The following is a 20,873-nucleotide window of genomic DNA, read 5'->3' on the forward strand; positions in this document are numbered from 1 at the left end:
CCACTTCTCGGGAGTGATGCTTTAAGGTGAATTTATAGTCTAAAGTCAGCACCTGCAAATGGTGCATTCTGTGCTAGCTGCTGTGAGTATTGTCAGTATACTGTCTTCAAAGCACGAAATGTCTTCTGTATTTTATCGGTTGAAAGGTGCTTCTCCGGTTTTTCTTTGAGAAGAAAACACATGCTTCAAATTTGCTGTAGTATTCGGAAGCGCTAAGCTCTTCATTGCAAGCTTATGGTCATGCCGTACTGATTTCAATTACTGAAGGTTATTAGATGCTGCAAGTAGTGAACTATTACGGCAGCACTAGCATGGACGACATCTTTGTGCTATAACTTTTTCACTTGTCTAGCCTTGTGATTCACATCAACGGAGCTTTGGCTACTGAGCCTGAAGAGGCGAGATTGAATTCCAGCTGGGGTGGTGCATCCACGGAAATGCAGTGCTGTGCCATGTCAGCATAAGGACCTTGGGCAGTGGTACCATAGGCACTTAATTATGATAAACCCAACATAGTATACCATGCTTACCATACAGCAGTGGAGCATTGGCACCAGAATGCTTAATATGAATGCGTTAGTGTTGTCCCCATCAATGCGATAGGAGAGACATTCACAGCGGCTGTACACTTGCAGCCTCATGCTGCTTCTCCTACTGCAGTTTAAAGCAGGCATCTTTGTCCTTTGACAGTTGACAAGAAGACACAAGACACATTTTCAGCATTTATTAGGGGTTGTTTTCAGTCACAGCAGAGGAGAAAAGTTTGTACATGTGTGAGGCATGATGGCACCTCTTCTTTGGAAGGTAATGAAACAAGAAAACAATCCAAAGCTGTGTCTGTTGAAAGACTCTAAAACCATGCAGCGGTACCAATGCAAGTAGTGTGCGTCAACAGGGTACTTGGAGGCTGATGATTTGCAAACGTCACAAGGCAATGAATGCTGAAGTGTTTTCGGGTTTGTGGGATGGGAGAGAGGGGTATATTTGCAGTGATGTGCTTAACGATGTACGATGTATGGTGATCTTTTCACGATGTGGGAAAGTACCTGGCATGCAGAGGTACTGTTTTGTTCGTAATCATTTTGTGCATTATCGGTGGTTACTGTTGTAAGCCATTTCCTGATGACTGCTTATAGCCTTTTCAATGTCTTCAATGCTGCAAGAAGCCTGATCGTGTTGAGTGGCTCCAACATTTTATTAGGCTGGGTTGATATAGGGGCAAAGATCAGGTGTTTAAATGAATTAGCTGGAAAAAAAGAGCAATATAGTAAGCTAGGCTTGGAGCAGGTATTGCAGGCAACAGAGGAAACGAGAGCCTCAACAGTCTTGCAGCGAAGGCAGAACTTGAAGACAAAATGGCATAGTTGCCATCTAACCAAGTTGCTGCAACTTACGATGGCCTGCCACTGAACACCTGAAGCCATTACCAAGATGAACTGCTTCTTGCTTTTTCCACAAATTACGCAAAAACAAGCGGAGGTTCTAGCTTTTGGAGAGGTGGGTCTGGTTGAAGTTGAGCATGACATTTTTGAGTCTAGCGGCTTGGGCGGTGGCGGCCTAGTGGTGCCAGAGAAGACCTACAAGATATTGCCCCCGGGAGTGTTGGGCTCTTCCTTGTTTTTACTTTCAAAGTTGTGCTTGCCAAGACAAAAAAAAAACAGCTTTTGTTCGAGCTTGGAATGGCAGAAATCTTGCGGCAAATAATGGGACACAGCGTGCAATTTGTGAACACTTGTAAAGGCATTAGTTTTCATACACTCAACCGGGTGGTTTGCTTTTCAAACAAGCTCCAGATATGACGTCATGCAGTCTTAGCGTGCCACTGCGTGTACCTGCGCTGTTTAGGCTACAGTCTGCGCTTTCTTTTTTTACATTCCATGTCCATTGCAACCATTTGGGTTGCACGCCCCATAAAATTTCTGGGTCGGTCTTATGACGTCAGACTGCTGTAAATTGCACTGTGTGACGTTTTCGTTAACTGGAACCACCTGTCTGCGTGAAATGAACTCAGAATTTAAATTTCGACCATTTATAGAGATTCCAGCAATGCGAGAGTGTCCTGCAGTAGATGCGACATTAACAGCAGCAAAGAAGGTGCTGCTAGAAGTGCTTTGGCCGTATAAGGCTTTTGAAACATGCTGGTGGTAGGCGAATTTTTATAGGTGCTCTGGTTCAACTTTCCACTGTGGTGCCACGGTTTCGGGAATGACACAGGTGTGCTAGCCACAAACCAATTGATTGAAGAGGTTTGGCCACGAGTACTTCCGGCGAACATTTTTATCTGCTAGAATCTGGCTGTGCGTTGTTTATAGCTGAAAGAAGGAATGGAAACAATCTTCTTCTTATTTAGAGTTTTCTTCGGTAACCCTATTGTGTTCCGGTAAGTGGGACGGATTCTTATGCTTGTTTACATTGACCCTCAGGCATTCCCCCTCAGTTTTCGTTTTAAGAACAAGTGGAACTTTCATAACACAAAATGGGTGTTGGGAGGTTAAGGACAACTGGACACACGCTGTAGTACACTCTGTATGACACGCCCCCTAACGAAACCTAGAAGGCTGTCATTGTGGCACGGTAAAGCTTGGACCAAAGATACCCCAGAAGAATTATAGCGAAGGCAAAGTCGGCATCCGCATTTGAACCGTCGCTGAAGCTAGTAGTCGATGTGGAAGCGGTTCTTTTCGACGGGGCCCATTTCTGTATTATTCCGAAACGAGCTGATGCGCTAATCTCGATTTAAAGACTTCAATTTCTGGCTTCGTTCAGGTTACTAGCTTCATTGGGTCTATATTTTCAAGCGTCTTGCATCGATGCAAACAAGGCGAGAGACGATCGCGAAGACACCTCCTTAAGATGCGACTTGGTAGCCCTTATCACTACATGGGACGGCATAGTCTACAACAATGGACATTGCTTCCGCTAGGCTTCGTTACAAAAATACCGGCATCCAGGGGGCACCACGGCATCCTTCCGTGGGAGTGCAGGTGTTTTACAGGGTGATGGGGTGGGTGGAAGCTCCGCGCCCTTGCGCGGTGGTGGCGGGTGATGATGCGTGGGGAGCGGGGTACGTCGCCACCCGGCCTCGCCGCCGGGCGACGCTCTCCTTCGTAATAGCGTGTCAAGGGGCATATCCTCGCTGCTTTTTCGCGACACTCGGTCTGCCTGCAGCTGGGTGGGCACACAACAGCCGGGCTCGGCATTGCCAAACTGGAAGAGGCGCGCGGACACGTCGCGATGTCGTCACACTCGAGGCTCCATGTGCTCCGCTCGCTGGCGTTTCGCTCACTTCGGAGCCGTGAGGATCGTGACGAACTCTGCGAGTGGAAAGAGAGAGAGAGAAGTCATGTTAAACTCTTGCAGTTTTTACCTTGAGAAAAATCACGGAACGGTTACGCTGTGTAACGCGAATGTGTTGAGTGTTAGCTGTGGTGTGGCAGCAGAGAAAAAAGCCGGGCCGGGATACGCTTGTACTCATACTTGTCCAGAAGTGGGATTCGAACCAACCACCTCCACTCCCCACCCCCCTGCCAACCGAGGCAGGTTGCGCTGCGGACGGTGATGACGGCGTAAATTTCAGGAACGAGTTAACAAGAGCTAACGCTCTAAAACCACTGTGAGGCGAGCTAGGGGATTGAGCATACGGTTGTATGCAGAAGGTGCAGGGTTCGATTATCCGTTCCACCGGGTGCCCACCGGATTTCCAATAGGCAAACCTTCCTCCCTTTCCTTACGGCGCGGTTCAGGTGTCCGCCGAGATATGTGCGACAGATACTGCGCCATTTCCTTTTCCCTCAAAAACCAGTTTACCAATTACAAGCTCTCCCCTGGCCTGGTGCTCGGCTTCTCTGGGGTGAAGTCGGGGACGCCGACAGGACCTTCATAATGTGGCGGCAAATTAAACTTTGGGTAGGCGTGATGCCTCTGTCACATTGGTGCTCGTAAATACAAAATAAAAACAAAATTCAGTGGCGATAGCTTCACATACGGACCGTCAAGGGCGCCTAATAAAGGCTGCGTTGTCAAAATTCATCTTAGTCTGAAGGAAGCGCTCAGCAAATGCTTGATCTGGCCAAAAACCTTAGAGGTCCCTGCCACCATCTCTCGCCACCCCTTGACGCCATACCTGGGTGAAATGCTTGGGAAAAATGGGTCTTTGAACGCACATCTTGTGGACCGAACACGCGCAGTCGTGGACAAAATTTTACGGGGTGCGGGTTCGCTGGCAGAAGAATATTTCTGCGCTGTCAGGCAAAGCAGATCAATGATAAATATAGAAGAATGAAGGGACATGAGCGTGCTTCTCCTGCTCGAACGAATATATCAGCTGACTGGCTGACGGACAACGCAGAATTTTTTTTCCCCCGCAAATCCACATCCCGAAATATTTTCATGTTTGTGCGTTAGCTACGGCGCTGTTTTGGCGAAACTTCCCTTGTGTTGCTTAATCGCTAGCATGATTAGAGGCCAGTTATATGGCCTAGTGAAAATGATAACTTTTTTAGTTGCTAGGGCTCATGCACTCCGGGAGGGAGAGGGAGGGTGTGTTAAGAAGAAAGGGGGAGGGATTAGGCTTTAGTGAGCGAAAAGGAGGGGCTGATTGCAGCGTTACAGTCGCACAGAATGTGATCGGTATCTGCACTGATTTATATTCGGACAGTTGGGACAGTGATGAGCTTCCTCACTCCATATCTGAGGTTTCAAAGGACAACACACTAGGTACAAGAATCGCCTCAATAGTTGCGTTGCACTAACTTCATATTCCAGATTCCAATTTAGCCTCCACATTAGCGTCTCCTCGATGGATTATCCATTCTATTACCTGCTACGCAATTATGCTCAGGGCACTGCCGAGGTGCGATTCGTATGCAGCAGTATGCAGAAGATACATTGTATTAGTGACCCAGTTTCTTAAGGCTGGTGACACCCGTGATCAGGGACTAAGACCTGCACCTGCTGCGTCCTGTGCATGCAAAACTGTATCGTCTGTTGGTGTACACTAATCTCTGGATCGCTGCACGCTCTTCGCGGCGAAGAATTGGGCATTTGCCTGGAGCAAAGCTCAAGAAGGGTTCTTAAGAATTCAAAATTGCGTCCAGAGAAACATTACTCCAGAAAAAGAGCTTTTTGTTTCTGCAGCGCGACGGTTGTCCCTGCACTTGAATGCATGTGATCGTTTCAATTACTGTACTGACGTTCTCTTGCCTACAGCTATATTTATAATTGTCAACATCGCTTTTCCTCGTTGTTCTGCCGCTTACGAAACAGTAACAATGGCCATTGTCAAAACGAGGATGAGTTACCGAACGGCCCGGCATTGGATGCCAGAGAGTGGCTGTGATGCTGCGACGATGGCTGTTTCTGCACTGGGCAACGGGAGAATGCAACCGTTTACCAGTAGCAGAACGCCATAACAGCAGCAGAACATCGCAGCCACTAAGGGCACAGCAAGACGTACCGTCGTAGTTGACGAGACCGTCTCCGTCAAGGTCTGCCTCGCGGATCATGTCCTCGACCTCTTCGTCGGTGAGCTTCTCTCCCAGGTTGGTCATGACGTGCCGCAGCTCCGAGGCCGAGATGAAGCCGTCGCCGTTCTTGTCGAACACGCGGAACGCCTCGCGAAGCTCCTCCTCGCTGTCCGTCTCCTTCATCTTCTTCGACATCATGAACAGGAACTCGTTGAACTCGATCGTCCCGTTCCCTGCGAGCGTCACAGTTCCCTTAGCTGTAACGAGAACTTCGCAAAAATTTTAACGAGCGCACGAGAATGATACGAGGACTGAAAGAAGACACACACCACAAACGGCGCTTTGTGGTGTGTGTCTTCTTTCAGTCCTCGTTTCATTCTCGTGCGCTCGTTAAAATTTTTGAGATGTGTAACGAACTAGCCCGCCAGTTCGTCCTGAGAACTTCGCAACGTAGTTTTACCTTTTTTAAAAATACATTTATTGCTTTTACCCCTAGGGCGTTTATTTTCACGAGGTTTGCTGCGCTTGCTTCCCGATTCAAAATGCGGTTGTTGCCAGCTATATATAGGAACGGGTCTCGCGTATCGGGAGTGCTGCAGCTTTCGTGGTACTCTTCATATTCGGTTTGTTGGACACTACGCATTTAGACACGTAACTCTAACCTCACCTATCACATCATTTGGCCTACGCGAGTTTATTGCTAATAAGAGTGACCCTTTACTCAGAAGAGAGAGGAAAGTGAACTTAAGTAGGAAACATGCGAAATGAGTTTAAAGTAAATAGTAAATAGATACCCCTGAGTATACGTACCCGCGCTGGCATATTGAGTGCACACCCCAGGGAAATTCGGCCGCATGCAAGTTCTATAACGAAGGTGCTATGGACGCTCACGTCTTGCATATGAGACTCGGGGCCAGCGACCGCCAGTTTAGGATGGCTCACCGTCCGTGTCCACGAGCGTGACCATGTTCCGCAGCTCGGTCTCGGTCGGCCTCTGCCCCAGGGAGCGCATGACGATGCCCAGCTCGGACGACGTGATGCGCCCATCCGAGTCCTTGTCGAACAGCATGAAGGCCTCCTTGAACTCTGCGAAGGGCGCATGTGGAAAATGAAAAAAAAAAACAAAAAAAAAAACGGGTCTATCAGACATCTGATGCGACAAATCTGCAAAAGCAGGCTCGAGATTACTTTGATGGTTTTACCCTACTGAGTGGTTTTACTCCAAGTCGAGCTTTTGCACATGCGACCGAATATTTCTGGAGAGCGAAGCTGAGGGTGGTGTTTTTCGAGGGCAGCTGGCTTGCCCACTGCGTGTTCGATTCGATTCCGCTGTCGCTTTTTGTTTTTTCGTTCCGCTGCTGCGTGGGATTCTAGTGGATGAAGGCCTTGTAGAGGACGTGGGTAGGTGGGTTAGTGGTGGGTGGCGATTTTGGAGGATATAGCCGGGTTGGTGGGTGGGTGATAGATGGCGCCTCTGGAGGGTGATGGTGGGCGCGGGTTAAGATGGGATGGTGGGTCGAGAATAGTGGGTGGATAGTAGGGTGGGTGGGTGGGTGAGACGGGGCAGGGTGTCTGCTGGGTATGCATCCGGAGGGTGGCGGTAAAGGGGACAGGCTCCTCGCGTAGGCTGTAGGCTTCGCTTCAACAAACACCAGATTTCCGAAAGGGGGCGGTTGGGGGGGGGGGGGGGGGGGCAGCAACGACTGACTCTTCCAGCATGGCGGAGGTCAGCATCATCACTTCTCTATGCTTTACCTCCGCCATGCTTCAACCGCTCGTTTTCCGGGATACCCTAGTTATTTTGTTTCATAGTAGCTTGTAATAGATATAGTCTACCTAGTTTTGTGGGCGTCCTTGTACTTTTGAGGTGAAGCCTTAGATGGCTCCGAAAAGCTGAGCTTGCAGATAAACCTTGGTTAGAGATAATCTTGGGCAGTTTACCTAAAACTGAAAACAATGGTTCTGGGGCACCTAATGTGGATTTGTTTCGATATTACGTGGGAGGGGGCCTGGGCTTCACAGTATCTCAGTTCTTTCACGCCTCTCGTTACCTGTAATGAATTTTGTCGTCGTTATTTAGCTGCCGTAGACAAATAGCTTACGCATCATTAGACAGAAAAAATCCGGAATGAAAACATCGATATCTATGCTTATTTAACGCAGAAGGGATCGACTGCCTCAAACCAGGTTCCACCTTTAGAAACCGTCCCTATGTACAAATGATTAGCCGGGACAATAAAACAACACTGCAGCCATCGCCCGCCAACAGCGATATCCTCATACATTCTTCACGCAGGGAACTTTGTTATAGTTCTTATATCGGACTATGCACTTCATCATTTGATACGTAACATTATTAAACGGCGGTGCACCTTAGTACGCATTTACCCAAGTAGCACATGCAATCGGCCCAACATTGCAAATGGATGACTTAACTCTGGTCCTTTGTAGGAACCGGCCTTTGCCAATACGTTTCCAATACTGGGCCAATTCTTGGGTAATGGCCGCATTTTGTCTTCTTGTCTTCTTCCCTTTTTTCTTTTATTGTGCCTTTTCTGCACCGTTCTCCTTCTGCCTTTATCTCTCAAATTCCGTTCCCCACGCAGAGTAGCATGCCAGGGATCTTTACACGCCGGCTAAATTCTCAGTTTTTTTCTTAAAGGGCTTCTCTCACTCTCTCGGTCTCGCGATAGCCACGGAGCGCGCGCTTTGCGCTGTATATCCCGCTCAGCCGTCGATCGCGATCCTTCGCCTCCGTGGAACGGCCGCCCACGCGTCGGCGTTGTCGCCCGGCGAAAAGGGGGATTTTGTTTTGGGGAAGGGGGGCACGGGCCGCGCAGCTGTCGAACAGGCCTCCTGGTGGGGACAGGACAATGCGTGGCCCCTGTGCTCGCTCGCGCGCCTTCTTCCTCGGCGTCGCCTCAGCGGCACAGCGCCGCACGGTCGGCGTCGCTGGGCCGTAATGGAGCCCCTCATGCGAGCTAAATCGGTCTTGCGTGCGACAGCGGCGGCGTCAGCAGTGCGCTGCAGCAACGGCGGCGGCGGCGGAGGCGTTGTTCGAGTTCCTGCTCGCTGCAGCCGTGCTGACCGCCACACGCGCTCTACTCGGCCGCTTTGCCGGACGCCGACGCATTGCTAACCTCTTTTTCATTTCTTCGAGAGTTTTCAGAATACCGGAGTTGCTTCTAGATCTTGCATACATTGCCGCTCGGATAGCTAGCTTTTTTTCTTTGAGCCGCATATATCTGGAGAACGAAGGGAACTTTCCTCCTTTCCACTTCGGAGCTTTAGTGCACCATATATGTAGTCGAAATTAATCCCGAGTCCTCACAAACTACGGTGCCTCTTTCTTTCTCTCTGCCTCCTTTCATTGCCTCCTTCGCCTCTCTCCTAACAGCGCTGTTCGGCTGTTCAGGAAACTGAGTGAGGTAGTTACTGCGCCTTTCCTCTCCTCATTACCCAGTTGTCGTTGTTATTAGTAGTATTATTATGACTTGCTCCTAACCTCAGTTGAAAAGACGGTGGCCTGAAGACTTTCTGAAAGAATGGCTGTGGGCACACATGATTGGTTTGCTGGCTCTGGAATTCTTTTCAAAATTCTTCTCTGTGCATGTTACCTTTGTTCTAAAGGAGGGAGCGTGTAATTGGGTTCACGAGTTTTTGGGGAACGACAACGAGAACCTACAGCAGAGACCGCTGCCCGGGAGCTGATCTAAGTTAGACTAATGGATTCATCCAGCCGAAGCATTGATTGTAGAAGGACATCTAATAGATCGGTAAAAAAAAGAAAATAAGTAAAGGGTGAATTTAGACTAGACGGAGCTCAGGAACTTGGTTTGAAGTGTCCTCGCTGAAATAAGGCGATGGTGCTTGGGGAGGTGACCCTGGCCGCGTTCTTAGAGCGGCTGGTGAAGTGCGTGTACTAACTCAGTTGTATTTGTGTGGACACCGGAACGGACCTGCATGCGTCGGTGAATGCCGCATTAGAGGCGACCATATCTTCGAGCAATGTATGAGACGAAAGCTAACCCCTCCGCTATTCCTGCCGATAAAAAAAAATCTATCTTTCTCTATCTGTGAAACTATGACGAAGTAGGATAATAGAATGAACGGATGAAAAGAGCTCGAGGAAGAGAATATTGAGGAACCGATTCAAACTCACTGCAAGTGCGAATACGATATGTAGGAATTGGCGCGTTCAAGTCCCAAGGGGGTAGAAAAAAAAAATGAAGAAAACGTGCTGCTGCCTGGGACGGTTGGTTTACCTTTCCTGTTTTTCTGTTCTGGCTGCAAGTTCTACCATCTCGTTTTGACTTTGACGCCTTTCTACTTCCGGTTCGGTTGTCAGTAATTCTCACTTAAACACGTGAATGTGACCACAAACACGTGTTTGTGGTCGATGACTGTCAATATCAGTAAAGCGGCAATTTGACGTTAGGTTGAAATGTCTGCCCATAGTTTACCACTTTTGACAGAGAACATGTCGACTGAAGAGAACGAGAACAAAAAAAAAAAAAGAATATTGCAGAGGTACCTTGTTGTGCAGTACACTGCTGCAACGCGGTATAAACCTGCTGCAACCATTTATAGGTCAGGCAGCACGTCGACATCCAGTGAGTATGTTATAGTTTGAGCCAAGTTGTGGATCTCGCACAGTCAGTCTTCTTATTTCACAGTAAAGCATTCATTTTGAAGCAAAGCCAAAGTAAGTGCACTAAATAGTTCGAGGTTAATCTCAGATGAAAACAGCGCGCTCATCTCGTGATGGCTTGCTTTGCGGCTTTTGTAGCGACTATTTTCTAGATTCACTAGTTTGCCCGCTGGAAGTAACCGCCTGTCACATCAAGGCTGAGGATTACAAACAATACCATTCGCTGCCTTCTGTAGGGCTGATGGAGGGCAGGAGGACATTGACCTTCTGCCTAGTGTAATTGCTGTTCTTTATTATTTTCGCACTGCTTCGTGCAAAAAAGTATTCCACATATTAAAAGAAAAAGAAATTGCTGAGGGCGGCAGCCAGCGACCGTCGTAAACATTACTCTAAACGTTGCTGTTACCGCGTCCTGTAAAGCATGCTTTGCCTTTTACACAGAAGTACTACGAACAAAACACCAACCCCGCGGCATACTCGCTCGGAATGTTTGTTGTGGAAGTGGAGGCATGCTTGGGGTAAGCCTGCGTTACTCGAAGCTCCTTTAGTGAAAGGGGGTGGGAGAAAGTAGGAGAAGGAAGAGGGTGAGGAGGTCGGCCGAGAATGGGACCCCTTCCAAGGGAAGCAAGAGAAGTGCGGGTTGTAGTATCTAGCCAAGCCCAAGGCCCCGGCCAGAAAGATCCCCCCCGGAGATTCCAAGCAGCCCCGGCCAGAAGACGAGGAAGGATTGAAAGTAAAAATGTGCATAAATGACAGAGAAGACTTTTTCTACCTGGTGATGACGTCGCAGGCTGTGAAGTACGAGATGCGAGAGCCACGAGATGAAGGAAGGAAGGGAGAGAGCGATTAGCGGCTTCAAGCGCGGACGTAGTCGCAATTATAAACACCTGGGCCCCCTGAGCGGACCCGCGAAAGCCAAGGATGCATGAACGAGAAAGATGTGCACAACGGCAGGGACAGAGACAGAGTGGATGATAACGGCCACAATTGGGTTGCCTGCCAACCAGTATTTCTCACATTGCACGTGTCGGTGAAATTGAGTACTAATTTAAAAGAACGAACGAACTAACTAAGCTATTCTTGCGGTTTATTTCGCTGCTGAAATGTGCAGCGCATTTGAGGACGCGATCCTGCATGCCATGGCAGCTGAAATGAGCCATCGGGACCGGGGATTCACGTGAGGAGGAAATGTCGGTTGGCGGGCGTCCTCTGTAAACAATCTGCGGTTTGGCGCTTTTGCTTTTGGCCCCCCGTTATTTACGTCTTTGCACCTGCGTGTGCGCAAACTATCGTAAGTCGCTTCCCGAGTCTTTCCTCAAGGACGCCGGATTATATACAACCTACGTCGTGCATTTTTTCAGCTCATAGCAGGAGGCACGAGGGAAGCGGGAAGATACCTCTGAAGTGTTTGGACTCGATGCGATGTGCTCAGTGTGGAGAATGCGAACCGGTCTGTGAGTGTGGCCAAGTGTACTTTTTGCGCCTATTTATTTATTTACACATACCTTACAGGCCTCCGGAGAGCCATTATGTAAGGGGGGTCAAATACAGAACTTTGTGTAAAATAGGTTTGAAATAAAAAGCTTAGTAAAAGTGCAGCAAAATAGGCAAAAACAAGTGAGTTCAGATAACAACGTATCGCCGTTCACAAAAATTCGTAAAGGTACAAGGCAACTATGCGTCATGGAACAAACACGGGTGAAATGCACAAAGAGTTACACAAAAGCAAAAGAAGACATTTCAGGCGTACGTGAGGATAGCTGCGCATAAACAGAACCAATGAGGCAATAGTCTCAAGCAGTTGAAAACAAAGCTATATGAATCATGAGTATATAAATGACGTGCTAAGCGCTATCAGCGAGGTGTAATCACGGGGTGTACGGCATCGTCATGGTGGTCATCGTAGTAGCAGTGTAAATAGCACATCAGTATGTCGAAGCAGGAAACTCAGTGACGTCAGCGCTGTGGGTACGCGAGATCCCTTTCTGACCAATAAGAGTGGAGCGTTCCAGAGTTCACGAGCTGGCCAATCAGAATGCGCCATCTATGGTTGCGTGATCGATGTCTTTCAGGATTCTGTTGTCCTGTGTCTTCCATAGCGAGAGCCGGGTGGTAGGGGCGGTATAGGGGTGGCGCATGTGTAGGAATGTCACACCTATAAGCGCCATTTTGTTTTGTCATCGAAGAGGAAGGAAAGTCTCGGAATACTTTCTTTTTTCTCCTTTTGATTGGGCTGATGTTTCCAAGAGTACCATGAGGGAAAGGGGCTAAGAGGAGACGATATAAAACTGACTCCTCGCTCTAGTTGGTACGCGGTATCCGGCAGCGGCGATATGACAGTGTTAAATGGTCACCCCTTTGTCTCCTGGTTTATCCGAATACAACGCTGTGCGCGTTGCGCTAGCGTCATCGCGTTGGTAAAGTGTGATTGCGATTAATGGCACCTGACTCGCAGCTGCCAACCAATTATAGAATAGTGGTCTAGAGAACTGTAAACAGCCCATTGTTGTGTGTTAGGAGCATGTCTGTTATTGCCTCCTATGATATCCTTGCGCGCAGACCTCAACGATATTATCCCTCATGGTCCGGGGAGGAGCACTGGAACTTTTACAAGTCTGAGCTTCTCTCATCGCCCCATTGCTGACGCTTTCTGGGGACGACTCAAGTTTCATGATTTCCTTTAATGTCTTGTAGCTCGCGTATATCTGAATTCAGCGAAGAATTGGCCTTATAACACAAAGAATGCTCCGTATACACAAGCAGTCTAAATGTGCCAGGAATGGATGTAGAGGCTGTCTACGTGATTAACATTACAAAACAGGGGTGAAAGCAAGGGTTTATGCTTATCTTAAAAGGCAAATGTAAGTCATCTTTGCCTGTTATTCTTGCAATACGCATACAAATAAGGCATTTCCAAGATATATGCACGCATCAGAGAATCGTTTTATGAAAACAAGGCGGCCGTCCACAGGCAGCAGAGAGGCTGTCGCTATATTTTTCTTCTTATTTTTCAAAAGCTTATCCAAGGACTTAAGCTGGGACCAGAAATTAATTTACGCCATCGGTGGTGAGCTTAAAAGCTTGTCGTTTCGTGAAATTCGTTTCGGTTTCTTGCGAAATTTATCGCCTGCGAATTATTCAGAAAATTAAGCAATGTGAACGAAACTGCGGAAATCTGAGCTCGCAAAAAAAAAACAACAAACATGTCATTTACAGAACAGAAGCGACCATTCAGGCGTCAGAAACATTCCACGCTTGTTGAGAATTGCTCAATGTTTCAGCAGAAGTGGCAGCCCATGCCACGAAAATCAGCGCACGGTGTTTTCTCGACGCATTATGCGCTCGAGCTGCGAAATTCAGAGGAACTTTTGGATTCAATTTTTCCTGGCGCCTAACCGTCCGTCCTTAGCTCTAACTGTTTTTAACTCTAGTATCGTTTTCTCGAGAAACTTGAAAAAGCATTCACTTTTTTTTCCCCCCGACATATCTCCCTTCCAAGAAAGCTCGAAATTGCGACTTGATTCTTTGCTTTGACTGCGTTTTCCATGCGACAAGCGTTTTGGCCACTGCGCGCTGTTTTTTTTTTTTGTTTTCATTTCTGAACTCCTTCAGAGCTCTCCGGATAAGATTTCGCGACTCTAGCTTGAAATACGCGTGACGGCGTTTATAGCTCAGTCGTATATTTCTCGGGACATTAAAGCTGAGGCGAAATGCGTGGCCATCCAATCCGATAGTCTTCTTACGTTTCTTATTTCTCTCTTCGCGGACGTCATCAGCGATATGCACTCCGACGGGATATGTTTTGGACGTCTCCGCGTCGCGAGAAATCTGCAACGGGTCGACGGGGTGCGGGGAAGGGCTAGAAAAGGAAGGAAAAGGGTCGGAAAATCTCGGACAGCCCGAAAGCACGAAACGGGTGAATGGCAAGCTCAAAAACAAACAAACAAACAAACAAACAAACAAACAAACAAACAAACAAACAAACAAACAAACAAACAAACAAACAAACTTTGGTAAATAAGCAAGTAACAAAATCAACTTAATAACGAATGTATTTATTGAAATAAATAAATGAGTAAATAAACACGAAACTTGTTTTTCGAACGCTCGCCAATAACCTTTGCACGCCGGCTCTTCAATGATTCAAGAGGATGACCTCGTATCCGCGGCTATGTGGGTCGCGTCGGAGCGTTCTCGCCAATCGTGCTGACGCGTGCGCGCCTGGTGCGCTACCGGCCACTCTTTGTTCGTAGTTAGGCTGGACGCCGCTTGGCGCGCTGCAGTATGGCATGGCCCGGCAGACCGTGGCGGTCTCATTCATAATGCACGCGTTTTCCTTGGAGGCGCCCGCGGAAGCATCGATGCGCTCTTCAGATAATTGTCATGCGCGAGTTTTTTTTTTTTTTTTCTAAAACACGAGAGAACCAGAGAACGAGCGATGAAGAGTGGAACGCGGGGGGTTGGAGGGGGAAAGGGGGCGCAGAATGCTTGAGGCGTCTTCCGCAGAATCGCTTGATTAATGATAGGGACAGGGCGATTAATTACTGAGGTCATAAATAATAAGTTTGAACCTCGTGGCGTTTTTCGGAGAGAATATATCTACATACGCATCCACCGTCATGTGTTTTGTGCTTTTTTTTAGATACTGAATTTTTGATTGCCTGCAGTCAGTGCTAATTTTAGAGGCGCAGTGGCACTATGGGAGCTAAATTGGCTTAACTGGAAGCGGCAACCGCTTGCCTTCTAAGGTTGTTTCAAGGACGCTCCAAGTGCGTACGTCGCCGTATTGTCGTCCGTCTAATTTTTTTTTTTTTTTTTGTAAATAAGAGCGTCCTATCGTGTCCTCTGGTTACATCATTAATGAGCCCTTTTGTCCACATAGCTTGTGTCACAGCTGACGTGATGGCGGTGTCAGCTATGGGGAATTGAAATGTCCTCAAGGTTTATGGGAAAGGAGATGAGCACCCCAGTTCTGTGATACTAACGCGAATTAGACACTGGTAGCTGGATGGAGAGTTCCTCTGGGTAAATGGCGTCTACTGCCATCATCATCATCAACCGGATTACGTTGAATACTGGACAAACGTTTCTTTTGTGGTGTTCTCCGACAGGTATTCATGTCCATCATTCTTGAGAAAAATTTTAAAAATTAGAGAATTATAAGATACTCATGAAAATATTGATGGTAATGGTCCATTCTTCTGATATCTAGCAAAATCTTTCTTTTAAAGTGTTTCCATCGATCGAATCGAACAGTTAACACTGCCTCTGAGGAGGCACTGAGTTCACGCTGCACTGCTGGCAGCAGGTCTACAATCTGACGAAGTGTCTTTGGGTTTGGATCCTGGTGAGATGTTTCCGTACCGTATACTGCAAGTGATATGCTGATAATAACCTTCAGCAGCGGACTAAAAATATAAAGGTTGTTATTGTTATTAGGACTGTCTTGCCCCGTCAAAGGTGTCGAGAGCTTAATTCCACCGCACCATTTTTTTTTTCTGTTTTTAAAGACTGCAGACGCTCTAAACGAATCTCGGGATCCTCCACTACAGCACTCCTATGTCCACAAGACAACTTGCGAAGGTGCGTGTGTTAAATATAATTTAGGCGCTTTAAAGAGCGATACTACTAACCCCAAGTAAGGGTGGCCTGGGAAGCGTCGAAATTGACGCTTTATAAGTGTTTGCTCTCTCTTAACTCCATCTGCACTGTCACACGTATTACTGAGAATCTTACTTTCTACGAAGTGGATGTCTACCCCAACAGGAATCGCGGAAGGAACTGAAAACTGCTAATGCATTCTTACAACGTGGTCAATCCACAGTGTACGCTCATCTAATGCGAATATGTGGTCTTTTATTTTGTTGTCTATGTTTTAATTTATGCGGCGAAAAATTATACCCGTTACCAGAATAAAGTACTTGTTAGTCGTTCAACATATGCATATAACACACCAGACAGGATTTGCGCGAGCAGCACAAGCTTTGGTAAACATCAGCTGAGTAAGTTTCACGTCTGAAGTGTTTTTTTTTTGTTCTCTTAATATCTAAAAGGGTTCTGCCGTAACTGGGTCGCGCTTCGGCTTGTTAAAATAAAAGTCCCTTCCACCCAGACGCGCAGGTTCTAAGAACGCTTCCCAACCCCTTCCCCCTTCTTTTTCGCGGGCCACTTTAGGCCTTCGGCGAAAAACTCGGCCCTTGTCTCGGAGAGCCCTGTCTACTCTAGTGGGTTTGCTTCCGTGGATTCAACAAATGTGTACCCTTTCGCGCACTTTGGTGGCAACTGCGAAAATTAATAATCGAACGAGGCGTACATGGTATGATATGCAGGTCGCCCTAATTACTCAGTACAAGATGTTACAGTGGAGAAGGCCTTCTATCCATGCTCATATGATTATTCCCGGAACTATAAAAGGTGCGTACAGCTTCCATTAGTTGAGTAGTCGTAGAGAAGTAATCGTCGAACTCGACGAAAGAAAACAAAAAGTAGGGGCGATCAATTGAATTCATGCTGAGGGAGGGCGATAGCATGCTTCTGCACTCGCCAATCTATTCCAGCTCTGATTCAATTCCATTGCCGAGTTCACTGTCTTTCACTCCCCAATCTCTCTCAGTTCTGATTATTTTCCAATGCCGACTACATGATGATGGATGGAAAACTTTATTACGCAAGCGAGTGTGGACCGTGCAAGGTCTCAGGGCCACCGCACAGCCCTCACATTACGCGCTTGTGTCCAGGCCACGTAGGGCCATGGCACTGGCACCCCGGTTCACACAGCGAAGTTGCGTGTCCGGGTCCTGCGACCCGACTACACTACTACGCAAAATGTGTAACTCTCACATATCGCGGCGAATCATCATACCTCTAACGGCGCACTGCACTGGTAGGCGGCTGTTTCAAACACAGCCATAGGTGGGGCTTGTGAAACTCAGGTTGCTCTGCACGAGCAATACTAGAAGGTATAGATCCCCCAAGCTTCTTTTTTGCACAAATAGTTCCTCAGGAGGCTGTTAATTTTTTCACGGAGGCCTGCTGTTGTCAGAGTAGTTTTCTTTTTAGTCATCTCTGTTTTTGCTGTGTCATACTTCTTACTGCATCTCCCTTCTCTCCCCACCAGGTGGAAAGGGGGAAGGTTGACAGGTGGCAGGTCGAGAGAGGCAAATCCCCCTAAACACCACCTAGCAGGCGGAGACTTCACACAGACGCCGATTCCGCCGGACAGTTTTCGCCTTCATGACCCTCCTAATGTTATCTCATTAAAAGAAAAAAAAAAAACTAAGCACATCACCACATGACGGCAGTGGAAGAGTATGGGAATAGTTAAACGAGTGGGATGCACTGCACCACGACGAACGAACCGCGTGAAACGACAGTCGAGAAAAGGAAGAACAGACCTGGAGTTACGAAGCACCGGTTAAGTTTTGTGACGTACCTGCGACTTGCTCTTCCGTCAGGCCGTACTCCGTCTGCAAAAAGTAAGAAAAGGAGCGAACACACAATATTAGGTGAGCGCTCATGATGTCACACCGTACTTCCAGCATATATTTAAAACGTTTCCTAGCATCTGAAATTCACTATGTGTGGCGTAGTTACAGATTGGTCATAGCAGGTATTGGATGAGCTTGTTGAGCTTGGTGTTATTTAAGCGAGCTTGTTATTTTGATTACTGGTTCACCCGTCTACGTCATTCATACACATAAATACACGCGTACAGTCGGCTGCAAAAGTCCCCGGGATGCGAATCAGCAGAGAGAAATTTATTTAGGCGATGCCCCCCAAGCCAGGCAGTCTCCTGAAATGCCAAGTATAATATTCGCCTACGACCGTTAAATAATTTACGATTGAATTCCTTTTTGACGCTGTTTCGGTTTCATCAACTGAACGATGGCTGTCAGACGTGTAGTTCGTCTTTAGGTCACGCTGCTTATACGTCGTTTATTGTCATTCCAGCTCTTGAAGCAGGCTGGTTTAAGCGTTGGAGTGCGTTAAAACTACAAATAAGCGTTTACATTGCTGTTTTTTTTTTCGTGCCTCACGCGACCCAAAGCCAATCGTTAGGTTTATGAAACCGAAACGGCATTAGAGAAGAAATTAATTTTCCACCGATAGAACACTATCAATGGCTAGCAGCTGAAGACAACAGTGCTCCATTCTCATTGGTGATTGGGTGATGGCGTGATCCCGGAAGGAGTGACGTCATTGAGTTTTCCGTTGCGGTCGCTACTAGCGCCGTCGACCCAGCAAAAACCTCTGTATGCCGCTATCTCTGTAAAGGCCCGGATCGAGGCACAAAAAAATGCTGAATTGAACTATAAAATTATTATTGCAGCTGTTAATATGGAATTGAAGTTTTGTCTGTTCCTGCCCTTCACGAAGGACGCTGATGCACAAAACTGAAGCCAGCATGTATCTAGCTTTAAGTGACGTTTCAGCTGGGGGCGGTTTTATGGCATCAGAGGGGGTGAAGGGGGTCTCTGAATGGTGCGTGTGCATGCACCCAGATGTTCTATTTTAATTCTCTGCAAACGAGGAAGGGAGCGGAGGGAGGACGCAAAACCCAGCAAGGTCAGTTCTAAACCCTGCTCATTTACACCTCCTCTGTGGTGGCGAACGCTTGCAGAGCTGACAACCACGTTCCGTACAACCCGAGCATGTGTCCCCGTGAAGCAATGCGATCTTCGCGCCGGAGACACCGTCGAGCGCTGTCTTCCGTTCGCTGCTCGTTAGGCAGGACGCCTTTGCCTCTCCCTTCTTCTCACTACGCCTCCGCAAAAGCTGTTCTCCCCGCTGGCCCGTCCGCCACGGTCCGTTATTTTGGGTTTGGACGGTGGGCGCGTTCGGCCTCGGCATTTCGTTCCCACGCGCGAACTGTGCGGCCGAGCCGGCGTGTCTTTCATTCGGATGCCGACGCGGCGGCCACCACCACCACGGGGTGGGAATAAAAACAAATCGACGGTGATGGCGAGGAGACGTGAGGCAGGGAGGGAGGAGCGCTTACGAGTTGCTTGTGCCGCAAAAGACCCTGCAGTGCTATGCGCTGCTTGCCGTACTGTGAGGCACTGTAGAAAGAATCTGCGTGCGTGCGTGCGTGCGCGCTCGTTTTGTGTGTGTGTGTGTGTGTGTGTGTGTGTGTGTGTGTGTGTGTGTGTGTGTGTGTGTGTGTGTGTGTGTGTGTGTGTGTGTGTGTGTGTGTGTGTGTGTGTGTGTGTGTGTGTGTGTGTGTGTGTGTGTGTGTGTGTGTGTGTGTGTGGAATACCTGAACGAAGGCGCATAACTCTTTCACTTCTTGATGGACACTTCAACCGCGCCGTGTGGGAAGGGATGAAGTGGGAGTGAAAGAAGAGAGATAGAAAGAGGTGCTCCGGAATATTTTCGACCACCAAGGAATCTTTAACGTGCACTGACATCGGAAGGTCGTCAAGAGAGAGAGAGAAGGATAGAGAGATATGGGGGAGGCGAGAAAGGAAAAGGAAAGTACGGGAATGTAACCAGGCATGACGTCCGATTGGCTACACCTACAGAGGGGCGGTATAAAGGGCGTGAAGTAGAAGTGAGAGAATATGAGTTCAGTCAGTTGTGCCCACAGGACGTGACCATTGCTACGGGTCCGTTGTGAGCACTAAAAACAAAATAAAAGTACTGCACGGCGTTTCTTGAAAGTACACAGGCCGCTGACGCTTCCTATGGACCGTGAAGCTTGGCTCGATAAACCAACGCTCCAGATCTGTGGAGACTCTCGAGGGTGAAGGGAACCACGGTGTTCATTCTACCAGAACTTGAGAGTTCCAGGGAGACTATGAAAGGTCTACTACGCACGCGAGTAGCTAAGCCCATGGCGGCCTGTATATTTTTTATAAAGACGGTCCATAGTTGTCATTGCGTTTGTTTTTTTCCACGGTGTAAATGGCACGCTCCGGCGGTGGAAGATGCGCAACGGTATCGGCGTGGAAACCGACAGAAGATGATGGAATAGTGACAGTAAATATATGAAATGATCACAGGAGCAATGCATGGAAAAAACAACTCGCAGAATTTTGAAAGTAGGAAGTGTCTTGTATTGTTTCAACAGGCTGTAAAGGGTGTCGCCCCGTCGCCTTCTTTTTTTTTTTGTGCTCGTATTTTTCTGTCCCTGGTTTCTGTATGATCCAAAACATGGCCGCGAACACCACGTGGCCGTATACTGTCCCTTGCGCAGGCATCCTGCGCCCGCTCCCAATATCGCTCAGCCTCCATAACACAGCCTTGAGCAAGGCAGTGAAAAAAAAAATCGTATCATCATCGTAAGCGTCAACAGCAAAACACTGCTTGAACCAGACTGTTACACGGCAAACAACGAATGGCACGTATACGTAACGCACTAAAATGCAATGAATTATTATTCGCGGCTTCACACATGACGGCCAACATGTTGCGTTGTGTACGAGTCCCCGACTAAACATATGCAGTGCTTTCCCCAAGCACGTACTGCACATTTGTTGCACGCTGCAAGATCAAGCACGTCGCCTTACCGATCTGGCAACTTCATTATTCTGTCCCACATTGAGGACCTGAACGTACAGCGTCCTAGGTTGAAAAAAAAGAAAAAGGATTGCTCAAGCAAAACGCCCGAAGTCCCGCAAGGGAATGGAGAGAGTGGGTCTTCCCTCTGTGGGAGGTCCCGATCGGCCAAATTAAAGTGCCCGGGGCCGATCGGAGTACACGCTCAATCGGTCGGAAGATGATGAGTTTCTACGGGGCTCGAAATAAATAAACAACTA

At 47.9% G+C, this 20,873-nt stretch overlaps 1 protein-coding gene across 3 annotated transcripts in view; it reads right to left on the bottom strand.

Annotated features, from left to right (window-relative positions):
• Positions 1 to 709: 709 nt before the first annotated feature.
• LOC149364564 (calmodulin-like) overlaps positions 710 to 20,873 on the bottom strand; it is a 66,202-nt gene continuing 46,038 nt past the window's right edge. For 2 of the 3 annotated variants that reach the window (XM_089574528.1, XM_089574530.1), the window contains 4 exons: positions 17,511 to 17,582; positions 6,408 to 6,551; positions 5,456 to 5,698; positions 710 to 3,314 (listed from right to left, as the gene is read on the bottom strand). In XM_089574528.1, coding sequence (XP_089430654.1) covers positions 3,283 to 3,314; positions 5,456 to 5,698; positions 6,408 to 6,551; positions 17,511 to 17,582 — 491 coding nt within the window. In that variant the 3' untranslated portion in view covers positions 710 to 3,282. The remainder of the gene's footprint in view (positions 3,315 to 5,455; positions 5,699 to 6,407; positions 6,552 to 17,510; positions 17,583 to 20,873) is intronic. The other variant, XM_089574529.1, reaches the window with a different exon arrangement.

Source organism: Amblyomma mixtum, chromosome 2, assembly GCF_055824585.1.
Source record: "Amblyomma mixtum isolate Tamu chromosome 2, ASM5582458v1, whole genome shotgun sequence".
In the NCBI taxonomy this organism is placed as follows: Eukaryota; Metazoa; Arthropoda; class Arachnida; order Ixodida; family Ixodidae; genus Amblyomma; species Amblyomma mixtum.